This window comes from Rhea pennata, chromosome 1, assembly GCF_028389875.1.
Source record: "Rhea pennata isolate bPtePen1 chromosome 1, bPtePen1.pri, whole genome shotgun sequence".
Lineage (NCBI taxonomy): Eukaryota > Metazoa > Chordata > Aves > Rheiformes > Rheidae > Rhea > Rhea pennata.
The window spans coordinates 149,802,955-149,820,616 of record NC_084663.1 but is presented as its reverse complement, the minus strand read 5'-3'; the positions used below and the strand labels follow the sequence as shown (position 1 = coordinate 149,820,616).

Here is a 17,662-nt window from a genome sequence, read left to right as displayed (position 1 = left end):
CTTTCAGAAAACAAAACATCCAGCATGCATTTTCTACTTACATTGTACCTCATGTTAGCACAGGAGCTAAAATGGAGCACTATGGTCATCAACTGAAACATAATTCTTTTTGAAAGAAACAGTAAGTGGTTGGACACCTATTATTGAAACTGTTAATGCTGTACTTGCGCTTTGCTTTGCTCCACTAAATGTAAATTGAGATTTAATAAAACATCATCATAATAAGCATATGAGATACTAAGGTAATTAATTATGAGCTTGATCTTTCAGTCCTTTTGCAAACTGAACTATCACTGACTTCAATACAGCAGATAATAACAGATCTCTCCCTACTTTATGTTTCAATGATAACACAACCCCAAATAAAGCCTGTCAAAAATATGAAAATAAACATCCTGGGGAAAGGAGTTGTGGAGTTTATTCCTTCTATTCATTTGCTCCTTGGTATGATACAAGAATTACTAACACACAAAGTAACCTTCTTAAAAGCCATTAATAAAATGGATCAGAAATATCGAGGCATGTAAGTACAATACAGACAGATAATTAACAACATACTACACAGTTGCATGTCAATCCTTTAAGAAGTACTCCTGAATTGTGCCTCAGGGCACAATTTAATGTGACCAAAAAAAAAAAGAAAAAAGGTGTTTGTGGGGCGGGAGAAAAACATGTTACTAGTAAAGAAAGAGGAATTAACACTTGAGAAAGGAGAAGTGGTAAAACTTTACCCTATAGTAAGGGGTAGCGGGAGGAAGACGTGGCATAAAAGGAGGTAGTACAGCTCTTCATCGTTAGTCAACACCTGATAGGTTTGTCAGTCCTCTTCTAAGCATTTGACAGCGTGCTTTTTGCTAATGGTTGTTGAAAATAACACGGAACTGTAAACATAATTTGTTTGCTTTTCTTTCCGGCCAGTATCAACTACGCTGGTTCAGGCCTGAATACCATTCAAGCCTGTGGGAACCTGAAATAACCTGCATCTCATCACTGTACTGCTTATTGACCGACAACCGACTCAACATAAGAGTCGCAAAATGCATAGGTCTCAGCTAAAAGAACTTCACTTTATGCTCTGGTTGTATTACAGGTACTCGGAAGATGGAATACAAGGGCAACAGCTGGCACGAGACCTGCTTTATCTGCTACCGTTGTCAACAGCCAATTGGGACAAAGAGTTTCATCCCTAAAGACAATCAGAACTTTTGTGTACCCTGCTATGAAAAGCAGTTTGCCATGCAGTGCGTCCAGTGCAAGAAGGTAGTGCTTCTATGTTGTTTACCTAAAGTCTCAGAGATTGAGCCCCATCACATTTGAAATCCAAGTTGGTAGAATATCTTATTATTCTACTGTATGATAGTTTGCAAAATCTAAGTATGATAGCCTGCAAAAGACTAGCAGGCACAGCAGTTACTATAATGAGAATCCTCTTACTCAACGCTAAAGATCCATTTGTTTAGAAATCATACAGAGAAAACATTAAAAAAACCCTCTACATTGGAGTAACTTCATTCCCACTGAAATCAATCATATATCCCAAAGACTTCAACTGGACGGCAGTTGTCCTTTTTTTTTAATATTCTAATTAAGTTCAAGACAGAGAGATATACTTTACAGAGTAAATGCCTTTGCTGAAATAAAAGCTAGAAAACTCAACATGCTCAGAAGTAGGATTATTTAGGCTCAATATCTTTTATGTCTATTTTCTAAAATCTATACACAGCAACAGCTAAGAATTCTAGAATTCTTTTCCTAAAAACAAAAAGAGAGAGAGAGAGAGAATTGCTTCATTACTTATGGAACTAACACACCTCAATTTGCATTTGCTATGGATATATCCAGGGACGAAGACTTTCAAAACTATAGCTACATTCATAGTAAATTCCCCTTCCCACTGTTCCCTCCTTGTTTCCATTTTCCCCCAGCATACTTCAAGCCACTACACTACCCAAACTTTCTTCCACATTTATTATCTGCTCTTGTATGGCCTTCTAGTTCAGCAAAGCTGCAGTCTAGTTAAACATGCTAAATTGACCAGAAGCTACTGCCTCTTTGATGCTCTGCTGGCAAAACAGAACAGGCAAAAGCTCAGTTCTTCCAGCTTTTAATTTGAAATAGACCAAATGACACTCGCTATCTCCCATCCATCCAGCAATTTTTTTGAAGTTGAGAATAGGCTCAAAAAATACCTTGGAAAGAGGCAAAGGGGAAGACACAGATGGTAAGCAGCATGATAGCACTCTAGCCTGATCTCTCAGGGAATTTCCCTTTAATTTCCCTTTAGTGAAGAAAGAAAGAAAAAAAACTGAATGATTGTACCATTTTCTTCGGAATATTCAAAGGTACAATGAAGTTGAGTTTGTCTAATACTAGAGGGGGCTGTTTTGACATAAGAGCAAAACCTCAGTCTGAATTCAGAAAACAAAGATTTCAGCTGAAGTTTGAAATAAAACAGTCTTTGATAAGGAAAGTAACAGGAAAGTTGAACCACACAAAGTAATTCTTTCACCACCAAGAATGTATGTAACAGGTGAAGAAACAGAGGTGAGAAAGATTTCTAGGACATGCTTAAGAAAAATGACCTACAAAGAAGGCTGGTTTCAGAAACAGAAAGAACAGTTCAGAATGAGATTATACACCATATAAGGAATAAAACACTTTCAGTATGGGGTATCTTTGTATAAATTGGGAAATAATAATGAATCACATTTTCTTGAGGTCAGTCCTGCCAAAAATGATGGTTTTGCTATTAAACTTTCTTTCCTCCTCTACACCTCCCACCTGTAAAAACCTTATCATCCTTCCTCCCCACCAAATCAGACAAAAAAAATCATGCCCTCAAGAAAACCACTTTCTGTCTTACTTTCCACAAAACAGGCTATCACTACAGGCGGTGTTACTTATCGGGAGCAGCCATGGCATAAGGAGTGTTTTGTTTGTACTGGATGCAAGAAGCAGTTGTCTGGACAACGCTTTACCTCCAGGGACGAGTTTGCATATTGCCTGAGCTGCTTCTGCAATCTCTACGCCAAAAAGTGTGCTGGATGCACAAATCCAATCAGTGGTAGGTCTCTCATGACCAGCGGTTTTTTAAAAATGCCTTTTTTTTTTAATAAACTGCTTCTAATGTTCAAAATGGTACAATAACTCATTCTGAATAGCTTGAGAGAATTAATAAACCATTCAATTCAGGAATCTGTGATACTTAGTACTTACGATACCTTTCACTGTGGGTACTGTTCTTCTGTTCATGTGCAAGACGTGCTTCTCTTCTGAATAGCACAGCCCTTTAACACGTGATTTTTCAAAATGTTGCTACTAAAACAAACAGAAATACCCTCATTAAAGGATATGCCCAACTGTAAATCTCTTCACTGATTTCCAACTAGTCATCCCAATATATCATATTCAAATGACATGTTATCAAGGTTAAGCAACAAATAACTCCTACCAAAACAGAGACATTTGCTTCTTTCTCTCTTCTCAGTACAGCTTCCATACCACTTATGATACCAACCTCCCTACCTTCAACTTTTCTTGAACGTTTTCGCAGTTTAGTAACCACCTCCTTTCCTTGAGACACCTCTCCTTGAAAGTTATGACTCAGTCATTGTCCAACCTGTAAGACTTCTTTTAAATCAAATTTCTACAAGACAATATTAACTTAAACATCATAAACATTCCTGTAATAAACACCAAAGCTTCTGCCTTTTTCTGCTGTATATTGTACTCCCATCCCACTCTCTCAGCTGAGGCTGAACTTGAGGGTTCATTTCTGCCACCTTCTATCACCAGTGGTTAACAGTCTAGTTCACTGACTCAGCTGAAAGCAACACAGCTACCTGAGGATGAAGGTACCACTCACATGGAATAAGGGTAGCAAAGTGAGCATGGCAGAAAATAGATTTGTCAAAATTGTGGGTTTTTTTCATTACTGAATGTCAGGTCTCCATAGCAATCTGTAAGAAGCATTCTGAAACAGCATCACTTGATGGCTTATGCTCTATTATTTTCCCATAACCGAACGCTTTTGGTTTTCAAACAGGGCTCGGAGGAACCAAGTATATCTCTTTCGAAGAACGACAGTGGCATAATGACTGCTTTAACTGCAAGAAGTGTTCTCTCTCATTAGTAGGACGTGGCTTCCTCACAGAAAGGGATGACATTCTTTGCCCTGAATGTGGAAAGGATATTTAAAGATCAAAAAGTCGGGGGGAAAGCGGGCACACAGGGCCATGAGGAAGCTGTGCTTGCAGTATATACTCTGAAATACGCAGACATTTGGAACTAGCTTTGGCATTCTATGTTTCTCTGTACCATTCACATTACTTAACCTTTTCCTTCAAACTCTCCAATGCTGGAGGGAAAACAATTTCAGAAGCTCTAGTAGCAGTGTTGGCATTTAAGAATTTCTGTAGCTAACCAAAACTAATGCAAAACCAGAGACATAAAGCCATTTGGGTGTTACTGACATAACATACTCCTTTCTTCACTGAATATTCCAGTTTAAGCATCTGATTTAATTTGCAAGTGATACAATTCAAGGATTACAATGACCACACACATATTTCACAGATACTGAGGATGAAATCCTCAACTTGTTGAAATCAATAGCAAAACACCATTAATTTCAATATGGCTGAGGTCTCACCTCAATGTTCTTGAACTATGTAATTAGCGTGTGCTGTCAAGTGCATAGAAAGACTAAGAATGTAGTGTGTTTTAATGTACAATAAAAAGATTTGTGCCATGCCATAAAGATAACGATAAAACAGTTGAAGTGGAAGTGCTGTATAACATATACATATTTTATTGCATGACTAGCTGATCTTTGTGTGAAGTACAAGTTCCAACTGACAGTGTCAATATTACAGTTAGCTGACATTACACTGCACATTGTATTTTTCAAAATAAAATCATTTAAAACAAAACTTTGTGTTTGTGGTTTAACTAAATTTACATATTTGATATTTACAAATAAAATGCATTCACAGTCTCAAGAAATACAACGCAGGAGCCATAGGAATACAACCCTTTTTTGCCCCACAAGTCATTATAAATTTGTAGAGTTTAAATAGTTCTTATATGGGTTCCACTGATATAGCAGATAAGTTTCCTACTAACTGAAATCAGTCAGAAATTAGCAGGGAAACTGAAAAACTGTGTGAAAATACTTAATTGATGGCAGCTGATAACACTCTGTTCATAGGCTATGAAGTCAAAACCAAACATTGCTCTTTTCAGCACAGGAGGTCAAGACAACTCCAAAGGTATTTATCTTTGTGAAAATCAGAAGTTTAACTTCTATACTAGGGCATGATTTAACTTTGCCATGTATACAATACATAACAACCTTTTTTCTCCGGCATTATTTCTGCTACATGTTTGCTACAAAGGCAAGTGCCAGCAATAGCATGCTGGTGGAATAATAAAATTGACAGGAAACAATCCAGAGGAGGATACCTTCTTCCCCAAACAAACTTCAAGAAACATGGCAAATTCATGCAATGCCTGATCCCTGTACACTTTCCAGATGGAATTTATTTGTATCAAGCAAAAGGATGAAAACAGTCTTATCACATTCAACAGGGATTTTCAGATGTGAAAATGAGAACTAGGAGCATACTTACTATATGCGTAAATGGGTAAGGAAATTTTGCTCCTAATTCCTGCTATTACTCTTAATTTTTTTCTCCTTTGTACCAAGCCTAAAGTGATCACAGGTCATTCCTCCCCTGTTAATTTAGCAAGCTAAATAGTTGCATCAAACCAGGTTTGGTCTATTGCACACCACTTGAAGAACTTGGCTGGCTTACATTTTTGAAGTGCACACCTCTCTGAACTAATCTCACCGGATAACTACATTCTGTCCCTCGGTGACTTCATTCTGGGGTGAAAGCTGTAGTTTTTTTTTTAAAAAAAAAAAAAAAAAAGCCATAAAATCTCTCTTATTCCTAGACGTCGAAAGGCAGGAGCGCTCATACTGAGGGGGACCCTCTCCCCCAGGGTCCTGGTGATTCCCCAGCACATCTCAGCTCTGCTCTGGTACTTTTGCTGAGAGCAAAAGGATTGCAATTAGCATAGGAGAGCAGTGGAAGGCAGTAAGGAGAGCATGGCTTGCATCCTGCCCGCAATTGTTACAGCAGAAAGCAGAATGGTCCCAGCGCTGGGGAGAGGGAGGTAAAACATGTCAAGCACAAAAGGCAGACCAGCCTAAAAACAAGGCTATTATCATGCGGTAGTGGCATCTGGCTATTACTCCAGCACACTTCCACATATCACTCTTTGAAAGATACCAACATACACAGTTCTAGCAACTGAAACTACAATAAAATATAGTACAGACTATGGCCAAAAAGCCACCCCAAAACAGAAGTCCTGGCTGTTACAATAGTGCAAGGAGGAGCACATCATACAACTCTTCATTGCTGCTAAGATTCCAAAATAGTTACTGAGCCTACTACACTGTAAGCTTTGTCTTAAGTTTTAGTCACTTCAAGACCACTGAATTATAACTGTATAAAATGAACGAGCTTAATACATTATAAAAAACAAGCCTGCACGACTTAGATTGCTTTTAATTTATTTAAATAGGATAAGGCTACTTAAAAGACAACTCTTTACATACAAAATGTACATTATGTTAAAGTTTGCTGTACTCAAGTACAAAAACTGCACAAGTGTTTAGTAAAAGGGAAACAGCACACAATATTTCAAGACACACATTCTTATTTTACAGCATTCAAGAAGTGCCTTTTATGTCATAACAGTGAATGGAAAACTTCTGTCAGTAATGATTTAGGCTACAGTTTTTGGTTTCAATACTAAATATTTAAAATGTAAACAAGCTTTCAGATTACTACTGACAGCATCTTTTAGTGAGTTAACTATGCAAAAAATGGAATTTCTGCAAATATGAAGTTCACTCAGAAATGAGTATTTTTTTAAACCAAATCTGGAAGCCTTACTATTATTATTTACTTCCTATACCTAAAACAGATCTAAACCAGCTTTGCCTTTAGCCACTGAAATTTAATAAAAATATTTCCATCAACTGGATTCCTACTGCATATAGCACTAGCAATAATCCAGTTGAAACCTATTCAGAGAACCAATGTCCTCTCCACCTTAAATGATCATAGGAAGAGAAGGTAAAAAAGATTTTAGACTGCAACTACATCCACTAATATTACTCTTCCTCTCCAACTTTCAGTTATTAAAGAAAGCACTGACCTGCATTCCACATGTTTTCCCCATACTTTATAAGCATGATTGTAACCAGGAAAACAAGCAAATATGCTACACAGGCACATTTTTACATATATATATGTATAAAATATGCCTGTGTATAGAAAAGAACATGGCACTAATCCATTCATTACTTCCTCTCAAAGACTCATTTCAGACAGTCTAATAACACGCTTCCATCTGTGCATTTCTTACATCATATGACAATAAGAGAAACTTCAATTTGAAGTAAAGCTGTTACACAGTTCATCTCTTATTACCAACCTAATCTAATTGTAAATTCTACGCTCTTGTTCTGCGTAACAAAAAGGAAAAAAATTGTCTCGGACTATCTGGTCAACAGAATGATCAGTCTCTTCATCTAAATTGCCTTTTTGAAGCCAAGAAACCTCTTGAGATCACTCTGAATCTCAATAACAATTTTAGCTATTTAACCAAGAGGATCAAAAGTGAATCTTACTGAAAACAAAAAAAACATATTTTTATGTGTGATTTTGTAGGGACATGCAGGAGATGAACTATAATAACCTTGAGAACTAAAAGCAAGGGGTTTTAGTATATTGTAATACTACCACCTTTTAAAGAGGGAATGAACTACTTGGTGTAAAATAGTAGACACTCTTAAGGTGACTGGTGATAACGACTCCAGCTTTGCAACAGGGAAATTTTAAATTTGTCAAAACTTCACAGCAATCTGAATCCCTGTAAGATCTAAAAAGAAGTGAACTAAACTGTTCAAATATTACTTATCTGATTGAAAATACGGAAGTAACATTTATGTTTTGAGCACCATTTGCTACTTCATGGCCATGTAACATGCTGGATTTTTTTCTTTGCTTCTGTAGGCTTTAGGTCATTCTGGAATAGAAGAAAATACACAGTTACTGTTAGCTATGTTACATGAACTTAAAGTTAGTAATTAACTGCAATATTCAAATCTAGTATTGACTATTGATGTACTGAGCTATAGGCAACTACAGTAGCTTTCTATTGCCATCTTGTGGATAAAGTTAGTATCAGAATTCCTCTAGAGAGGACAGAAAGAGGCTAGTGAATTTAACTGCCTGCAAATCATGTACTTTTTTTTTTTTTTTTTTTTCCTTTTCTTATTCCTAGACTTAGTTATGCAAAAGTATCTTTCAATAAGAAAATCACACAGCTTAGAGACAGATACATACTAGAGTTTCAAAATTCATACATTTAAAAGTTATTTCAGACTATTTTCTGAAAATACTTAAAAGGAAAAAATAAAAATACTACTGGGAAATCAATTTACTTTTGTGAAATAACAAATATATATATACATATATATATATATATGTATATATAAAATGAAAAGAAAAGTAGGTCTTCTTTTGTAATGATCTGTACAAAAATGTGAAACAATTCCTTAAGCCTCAGATGAAGGCATACTTAAACAAAAACACACCTTAATCAAGCCCAAATTAGAACAACTGCAGATTTAAGTAGTGAAATGATTACCTTCTACTTTCTACACTAACAAAAATCTGAGAAATTGGAGCTTTAATCATTCAGATATGCAAAGTAAAGACAGACAGTTTTACAGCATATTCTCAAACAGCGGTTTGGGAAGCATGTTCTAAAAATTTACTGACACCAACACACATTCTTGAGATTTTAATCATTAGGTCTACTGGCAGCATTCTAATGGATCTCAACCACTGAAAGGCTGAGTTAGGGAGTTAGACCTAAAGACCACAAAGATAATCCAATATTAGCCTAACAACTTCAGATTTTCTTGAAAGCTAAAAAAAAAAAATAACCACTTGCTTGAGTTGGCAATTGTCATTACTGTCAGTATACTAAAAATATACTGGGCTTTACACTCTAGAAACATCTGCCAAGTGTACTGATGGTTCCTGGCTGCATCAATTACTATCCAATACCATATCCTTTAAGTACAGACAATAAAGTAATATTCATTCATTCCACTATGGTCTACTTCAATACATTTTCCTAACTTTAAACCTGTTTGACCCAAACTAACCAAGGCATAGGACTAAACATATCTGTATCAATGTGAACCATATAAGTTGCAGCTAAGATAGAAAGTCAAGTGTCATAGATCTTGAGTTTCAAATACTAGTTATATATACTTAATGTTCATTATGTCTATAACTCACTTAAATGAACTATAAAAAAGCTTTGTGCTGTAAATTAATCAAATTTCAAAAGCTCTGTAGGTTTTAATCTGGTCAATACTTTAGAAAAGTTCTAAGCATTAAAATAAGTTTTTGATATTTATAGTAGGAAACATCTCTCCAAGATAAATTTGCTTCAGGGCCTCAGCCATGATTTTTGTAGAGGTTGTTAGTGCTGTCTTTCAGAACAAGTACAGATGTTTAAGTGCTCATTTTTAATACAAGTCTGAAGGAACTCAACAATCTGTGCAGTAAGGATATTACCTGTGTTTTTTCATGAAAGAATTCAAGAGATAAATGGAAAGCACTACAAGAAACAATATTAAGAGAACAACTGAAGTCGTCTGGTGTCCTGAGAAAATTTCAATTAATGTAATTGCACACCATATCTAAAACTCCCTCTGCAGTTCTACTTAGGGCAGATACTTCTAAGTTCTCCTTTGGGGCTCTGTATTATTCTAAACACTGAAATACAGGGATTCTTTGATGTGAAACAGCCCCTGTATTAATTTAGAATACATTTATATCATGAAGGTACACAACACAGTTTGAGATATGCTCTGAGGTAAGGATAAAGAGGAGATGGCCCATTATTTGGCTCTGCTCCTTGTACACTGACAAGCACTTAAAGACTAATCATACCTTTGTCAAAATTCAGGACCATTGCTGTATTTTCCTCAGTTTACAACTGTGCTAAGCACTATTACCTACACTTTCAAATTTTTTTTTTCCTTCTGAGGTCACAATGCAGTCTTGCCTAAGTTCTTCTCTCACTACTTCAGTACATCAGCTTCATCCTGCCCCAATTTGTGGTAGAAATCTCTCCTTTATGTGTACTTTGTTTGCAGCTGGATCTAGCTTGCAGAAAGGTAAACAGTTATTTTCGTCATGTTTAACAGCTCAGTGATCAGCCTTTCTACTTGAGAACAGCTCCCTTCTGTTCAAGATCTCAGTATGTCTTTCCCATCTCATAGATGCCCAGGTATTCAATTAAGATTACTATGTCCCAAAAGGAGGATGTGATCTTTGCCCCCTCACTTCTCAAATGGTTTGTTGTTCTTCTGATTCAAATTTACAATCTAGGTAGCTCTCCACATTTTCACAGGCAGTTCACACCTCTAGCTTGCAATTCCTCCTACGCAAGATTTAAAACAAATGGCCTTTTTACTTTAATATTTTCTGCAACTCTCAGCATCAGTTGCTTCAGTTCCTGTAACTTCTCTTTCTTCACTTTGACAAATGAAAGCTTGTCCTACTCAACCATTCAATATTTGTTATCAGTCCATTTTCTTCTTCCCTACTACAAAACAGACCACTTGTCCTTGCTTTAAGGCTGTATACTCTTACATACTATCTGTTCTCTCTCATACCCACACAATAGGGTTCTTTTATTTGTGCTGTTTGACTCTGCTACCATCACCACCTTTTATTACTTATTTATTCATTTTTAAAACATACGCACGCTTTCTACTAAGCTGCCTCTCTCACACAGAAGCTTCCCATGAACATGAACAAAGCACTTCCTTTCTTTACTTCTAATCTCTTTCAAAATAGCTACTCTTTTGCCTGTTTCTAAATAAAAACTATTACTAACACAAAATAATCTTGGAAACCATCACAAGTATTTACCTTTGGCTGCTGCAAGTTTCATTAAAAATAAGGTGCAAAACAAAACACTGAACATACATACCGCCAAATCAGATTCTTCTTTTGGAATAGCTCTCTTTAATTTCACAACAGTAGTTCCAGCTACTGAAGATAAAGGGTATACCTTCAGATTAGCCAACACACTGCTATTAGTCTTTGAAATATTGTTCTGCCTAGCTTCATTATTCTCAGTTTCCAGTTTACTGTCCTCTGATAAATTGGATGCTGAAGTATATGTTGAGACATTTGAAGGAACCGATAATCTTCTAACAGTGTTGGTGGTACTTCCAGCCGGGGGAGGTTTCAGGCGATCAGCAGCTCCGTTCTCAGTCTTCTTCACTTTTATACTTGTGCTTGTTGAACTGCCATCAAATACAATTAATGGTCGTTTCCTTAAACCTTCCACTGTTGTAACACTGAAAATACAAATTGTAAAATTCTCAGAAACACAAGCCAAAAATAGCATATCTGAGACATGACTAGGTAGTGAAAATGAGTTTCATCTTGCCTAAGTAAAAATACTTCAACACTGTCCTTAAATTCTTTTAGCTGCTCCAGATTTATGCAATAGAAATTGCTTCAAAAAATTGTAGGCGAAGGGGTAACTTTCTAGGGAGTCAACTAAAGTTGTACAATCAAAAACTGTGAGCTTATCACTGGAGATTTTACAAAGTAACACAAGAGATAATAGTTGTTAAGTATTTCAAAACATAAGCAATCAAACATGAGCCGTCTTAGCTACAAGATAGGAACTAATATGCTGGCACTTCTAAATCTCCCTGATTCTACACTTTTAGACATATTAATCTTAATATTATGATTTTGAAAAAGACTGTTAGCAAGGAGTGAAAACATTAACCAAAAAAAAAAGCACATCTATCTTCAAAATAAGTTGTTATTGAATTAGAGTTCTAAGCTGATTAAATAACTGATTTACAACTAGTTTATGCTTTTAAGCTTACATCTAGACTGAGATGATTGATTTAGCTTGATGGTATTCTTTTATCATAAATGAGCTGTTACAAAATTAAAACCGGTAGTATCAAAAACAGACTAAGCAGAAAAAAAGATAAACAAAGTTATGATAGAATTCTAAGCTGGTGTAGAGTTAACTAGAACCTCATTGCTCAAGAATGGAACAAAAAGTCACTGGAATGTGTAGATCTAACTGAATGAACAATGGTTTCTATCTGTGATATAACATTAATGTTTAGGAACATCAGTTTTCAGCACACACTTTAACCATCTCACTTATTAAACATAGGAATAAGCGTGGAACTATGTTTTCAACCATTAAATGCATTAATTACAAATTAACAAATGCATTCGACAATACTGGATGGTAAGTATACTTTAGTGGAAACTGCAAACAAACTGCATTTGTCTAACTTGGAAAAAAAATGGGTTAATAGCTGCTGAGGTCACCTAGAGCATGTTAGACAGGGTTGCATCCAGGTAGACTTTGACTATCTCCAGAGAATGAGACTCCACAACCTCTCTAGGCAACCTGTGCTGGTGCTTTGTCACTCTCCCAGTGAAAAATTTCCCCCTCATAGTCAGGCAGAACTTCCTGTGGTTCAATTTCTGCCCATGTCCTGTCCTGTCACATGGGACAACTGAAAAGAGTTCATCCCTATCCCCTTGAAAATTACAAATAAGAAAAATTCATTAAGTATTCATAAAAGAAACACTATAAGTAAGCAAGACAACATTAAAAAAAAAGAAAGTATAACAAAAAAGGTCAACTTTCCCTTTTTCCTGTCGTTGTAGTAGCAGAATCTAATGCTTTGACACAGAAGATCTGAACAGCATTCTCTGTAAGTGGTGATATGTCCAAAAATTGTACAAGTTTTATAAACCAGGCAATTAAAGATTAAACTAAATGCATTTCCTAAATATCACCAAAAGCCGAATTACCTTTTATTTTCACTTTTCAACTCATTTTGCTGTCTTTTCTTTTCCATCATTTTTCCCCATCTACTTTTTGGTAAGTCACGCTGTGGCAATGGTATAGCATGTTGAATATAGAGATCAGTGAGTCCATCTTTGTCCCTCTTTACATCATTTTCAACTGGTATGTTCTTCTGTGGGGAAGAGAAGAAAAGGTTAGTATTAGTATGGAAAATTTAAAGCATAATCAACTTTATGGCCTAACGATTTTTCAAAAGCCACTCTCAAGTACTGTACAGGGCACGTATCACAGGATTTTGGTAGCAGTGTCCACAGGGGTAACCTGTGTGGGAGGAGACCATGAACTGTCCTGTACCAGTCACTGCTATGACCAGTTGACTCTCAAACCCATGTGTGTGGTTGCTCACTACTGGGCGCTGAAAATTCAAGCAGGGGAGCACATGGCAGCACTGTTCAAACAAACCTAAAGAGCAGCAGCTGCTAGAGATTGGTGACACAAAAGGACACACCTGAAGAAACACAAGAGGAGATGAGCAAAGAGACATTTGGAGATAACAGAGAAAGAAACCATTATACACACAACTACAGCCTCCTGTGCTACCTGTTGCTTCACCAAAGGAACTGGCAGACACTGAACAGAATGTGCAACATAAACATGGACAGCTGAAAGCAGGAAAGGAAGAGGAGAGGTGTTTGAGGTTGAGGCTGGGAAAGGCAGGGGATAAAAAGTCAATCCAAGTGTTTGTTAAATGGTTTCTTTCTGCTGATTCTTATTTCTTGCTCATTTTCCTCTACTGCTCCTTGCTTCTTACTCATTTGCCTCTGCTCCGGCATGGGCAACCCGCAGGCCGCAGTCCCTTTGGGGGTCTCCCTGCCCCAGCATGGGTCCTTCGCAGACACAGTTCCTTTAGAGACATACCTCCTCTGGCAAGAAGCATCTTCCAAGAGCGTGTCTCCAGCTGCAGCCTCAGAAATATCACCTTCCACATATCCCATCCATTTCTCTGCTGTTTCCAAATGTGTCTCTTCAGAGATCTTCTCATGTGCATGTCACTTCCTGTGCATCCATTTGTATCTCCTGCTTCTAGCAGCTGATGTCCTTTCTTAAATATGTTTGAACAAGAGGCACTATTTGCTCCTCTGACTAGCTGAGGCTTTGGCATGCAGAAGCTGTTATCATTGTTTTTCAAGTTGGCTGAACCCATCTGTGGCTGGTACAGGCCAACCCCCACCCACACAAGTCATTTCTCCAGCACCCTGCTATGAAAATCCTGCTATTTATGCTCGATATAAGTTGTTAACAAACAAAGCACTTAGGTTATTATGCACATACTGTTGATAACTGATGCACTCTTCAACACATGTGCCTGAATCTAACTACAGTATCAGAGCTCTCCATCATGCTCCTAAAAACCAGACAACTAGAACACACTGCAGCTCAAGCTTCCAGATGCATAGATTTGCTTCCTCAGTTCCCAAACCATAAGCTGATCCTACCTAAACTAAGACAGATTTCTAATAACTTTCAATAGTAACAAAATTCCAGTTTTCTTTCTAACCATATACAAGGCGGTAAAAACAAAATTCCTTTGGTACCTCCTAACAAATTTATTAAGAGAGAAAAAAAAAATAATAACAAAAAAAAATAGCAAACTAAAATACTGCCCACTAGAAACCACTGAAAGTAGATCCAGGTCTTCGCTGCTCCTGGATCTGGCAACAGCACCACTACTTCATGACTGCTGAAATGAGCTTGAAACCTGTAAATTTTTGTGTACATAAACTACATGTATGAGACGATGCAAAAATTCAGTAAGCTAACACAAAAATCTAGAATATAGTTTACCATCTGTTTGTGCCTCTCCATTTCCAAATAAGACAGCAGCAAGTATTTTAAAATCACATCAACTGAAACTAGATACGGTCCAAAACCGGCTACAAACTCATATATTTAAATCATGCATGCCTAAACAGGAGCTTGATAGATTACCTATGTTACATTTTCTTTAATTCACCAGGTGAACATGGGTCTGCTTTAACAAAGCAGTGATCATCTCTCCACAGATAATTTTACTGAACATAAACACTACCTCACAGTCATGCCAGCCTAGGTAGATTACTTGTAAAGCCACACTAGTGGTGCTCAAACATAGTTTCTTTGCAAAACTCTGAGACACTGTCCAGGACAGTTGCAAGCCTCCCTCAGACAAGGGCCCAGCCTACAGAGAATGACCTTGTTTTTTTGAGGGAGGTTTTGAGTCCTTTCTGTGTGCCTCTTAAAGGCGGTATTAAGGTTGAAAACTACATTAAGACTGGAAGACAGCGAGCCATAAAGGTGATGGAGGAAGGGGGGGCGTTTCCTCGCATAGGAAAGAGAAAAAAGCGGAAAAATAAACACAGCGGGTCTAACACGGGGAACGAGATACGAGAACCTACAGGGCTGGCGACCGCGGCAAGCTCCCCTCCCCTCCCCTCCCCCCCCCCCTCCCCCCCCGCCCTCCCGCCCAAGCAGGGCCAGACTCCATCCTCGCCCCGGCTCGGGGACACGGCGCTGGGCCCGGCCGGCTCCTAGACGGCGCCCCGGCGCACCTGCTCCAGGGTGAGCAGCAGGAACTCCTCCGAGAGCAGCTCCGGGTGCAACAACAGCAGCTCCGCATCCGGGCGCTCCGTCCCCCGCTCCTCCACGCCGCCGCCACCCACCCGGCCCCTTCCTCGTGCCGCCATCTTCTTCCCCCAGCGACCCCCTTCCGGCCTCCCACAATGCCGCAGGCGCGCGGCGGAGGAGGGGGGGGGGGGGGGGGGAGAAATGCGCTGGAAGTGACGTGAGCAGTGACGTCAGGGCGCTGCTCGCCCCGGGGCGGGAACGGTGGGAGTGCTGCGGATGAGGGAGGCTTCTGTGAGAGCGTAATGTTTTGTGTTATGTGGGCAATTCCACTGTTGCTTGGTGTAATGTGAAGTAATCTTGCCCTGTTTTCTACCAAGACTAGATTCTTCTACTAAGTAGCTGTCTTGCACGCACTCAAAATAATTAAAAGATTTGTTGTGGGAAAGCGCAAGCTGGATGAAATCATATTAGCTTTTCTGCTGTCTAAAGGTTAAAAAAAAGTGAACTAGAAAGCTGTTAATTCGCACTGACATGATTGACGCTACTTCTAAAGTCAGGAAAAGACTATAAAGGACAACTTCTAAAATTTTAACATAGGAAGTGAAACACTAGTAGAATATGCATAGCCTTTCCTGGGGGTGGAAGAGGACCTCAGCTGTGATACCTCCCAATTGTTAAGTAATTTGGAGTATTTCCAGTCTACAACATCACTAGGTGGAGAGATGTAATGCTTGGCAAGAAGAAATAAACTACAGAAAACGGAAAGTCACATACAAAAAAGACAAGGAATGCTAAAACCAAATTCTGCTCTTGCTTTGTTTCTGCTGTAGACTTTCTTTTAGTGTTTCATATGTGCAATACCTGTCTCCTATAAAGTGCAGAAATAATGCTGGAAACAGATCAAAAGATAGATGGAAAAGTCTTAGACTATTGATTTACTTCATCATAACACCCAAAGGATGCGGTAGAGAGTGACAACATAGTAACTAGCATACTTAGTTGCCTAGCAAAGCCTACAATAACAATAACAGCTCTACACTTGAGAACTACTTTTCGGAATAGCTACCCTGCACTAAACATTGTTTTTTAATCAAATGGAGCCAGTGGCAATATACAGGTTGTGAAATGTGCTGCCTCACTTAAAGATAACAAGAGTTGGAGGAGCAACAAGAAGTAAAAAGTTTTCTTTTGCTGCTAAGGAAAAGTCATTCCAACATGATATTTTTGAATAAGGAAAACAGAAGTCCATTTGATTATAATTTTGTCACCTTATTAAAGTACACATTGTTAATGCAGCTACACACAGGAGCATTGCTACTGAATTAAATGGGATCTAAGTTTTGCCCATGAAAGTGATAACTGCCAATTAACATTTGTTGATCTACAGTAATGAAAGATTGAGTAATCTGCTTATCCATTGAAAAGCAAAATAGGGAATTATAAATATTTATGTTAGCAAATTAACCATGCTGTCATTATAGCATAAAATTGCAATGGGATTTGAAGTATTTAATGCATTTTACAGATTTAAGCACAGGCAACAAGTAATGTACACACACACACACACGAGAAGTTTTGTGTGTATATATACACAGTTTCTAAGAACGTGAGTTCCTATTTTGAATGTTAAAAATCATGTAACTGTACAAGGAAGCAATGTAATAACATGTATGAGTTTACATTATTTCATCTGGTGTCCCCAAATCCCAGTATTCTGCTGGATTGTAAAATCTGTTCCCTTGTATTCTCTCCTTCCCTCCTCTCAGTTCATCTGCTATTATTTGCTGAGCTTGAACGCAACTATTCTCTGAACCCACCTGGATCATGACTGGCATTAAATGCTTTTTACGCTATTCAGACTACTTGCAGTTTCATGCACTTCTGTTTAAGTGTAGAATTGGTTTCAATTCCTGATTGACAATGTGTAATATCCACACTGGGTCAGGCCCAGTCCAGCAGCCAAGAGGAGGCATCTCAGATTATAAGAGTGGAATGAGGATGCAATTAAACCTCCTTGACCTAATTTTCAAGGATCTAAAAGCAAGCAGCCTGCGGATTTCTGAAACCGAAGAAGGTGGCTTAGAAGTTG

The 17,662-nt window shown here is 37.9% G+C and overlaps 2 protein-coding genes across 4 annotated transcripts in view; one reads left to right on the top strand and one right to left on the bottom strand.

The window, feature by feature from the left end:
* The window catches only part of FHL2 (four and a half LIM domains 2), a 44,411-nt gene extending 39,480 nt beyond the window's left edge, over positions 1 to 4,931 (top strand). For all 3 annotated transcript variants that reach the window (XM_062601630.1, XM_062601631.1, XM_062601632.1), the window contains 3 exons: positions 1,091 to 1,260; positions 2,878 to 3,064; positions 4,046 to 4,931. In XM_062601630.1, the coding sequence (XP_062457614.1) occupies positions 1,091 to 1,260; positions 2,878 to 3,064; positions 4,046 to 4,197 (509 nt within the window). In that variant the 3' untranslated portion in view covers positions 4,198 to 4,931. The remainder of the gene's footprint in view (positions 1 to 1,090; positions 1,261 to 2,877; positions 3,065 to 4,045) is intronic.
* A 1,635-nt stretch (positions 4,932 to 6,566) lies between these two features.
* On the bottom strand, positions 6,567 to 15,692 carry C1H2orf49 (chromosome 1 C2orf49 homolog). The gene is made up of 4 exons (XM_062601633.1): positions 15,558 to 15,692; positions 12,975 to 13,141; positions 11,101 to 11,473; positions 6,567 to 8,106 (listed from the first exon to the last, which is right to left on the bottom strand). Exons 1-4 carry the CDS (start codon positions 15,690 to 15,692, stop codon positions 8,050 to 8,052), a joined length of 732 nt encoding a protein of 243 aa, XP_062457617.1. The 3' UTR covers positions 6,567 to 8,049.
* Positions 15,693 to 17,662: the final 1,970 nt, after the last annotated feature.

Bases quoted from the DNA above. Each gene is read 5' to 3' on its own strand.
- C1H2orf49 (XM_062601633.1), bottom strand. From the start codon at position 15,692: ATGGCGGCACGAGGAAGGGGCCGGGTGGGTGGCGGCGGCGTGGAGGAG. The intron at 13,142-15,557 runs GTGCGCCGGGGC...TCTTCCCCACAG, and splicing joins TGCTGCTCACCCTGGAGCAG to AAGAACATACCAGTTGAAAA. The intron at 8,107-11,100 runs GTATGTATGTTC...CTTCTATTCCAG, and splicing joins AAGAAGAATCTGATTTGGCG to AATGACCTAAAGCCTACAGA.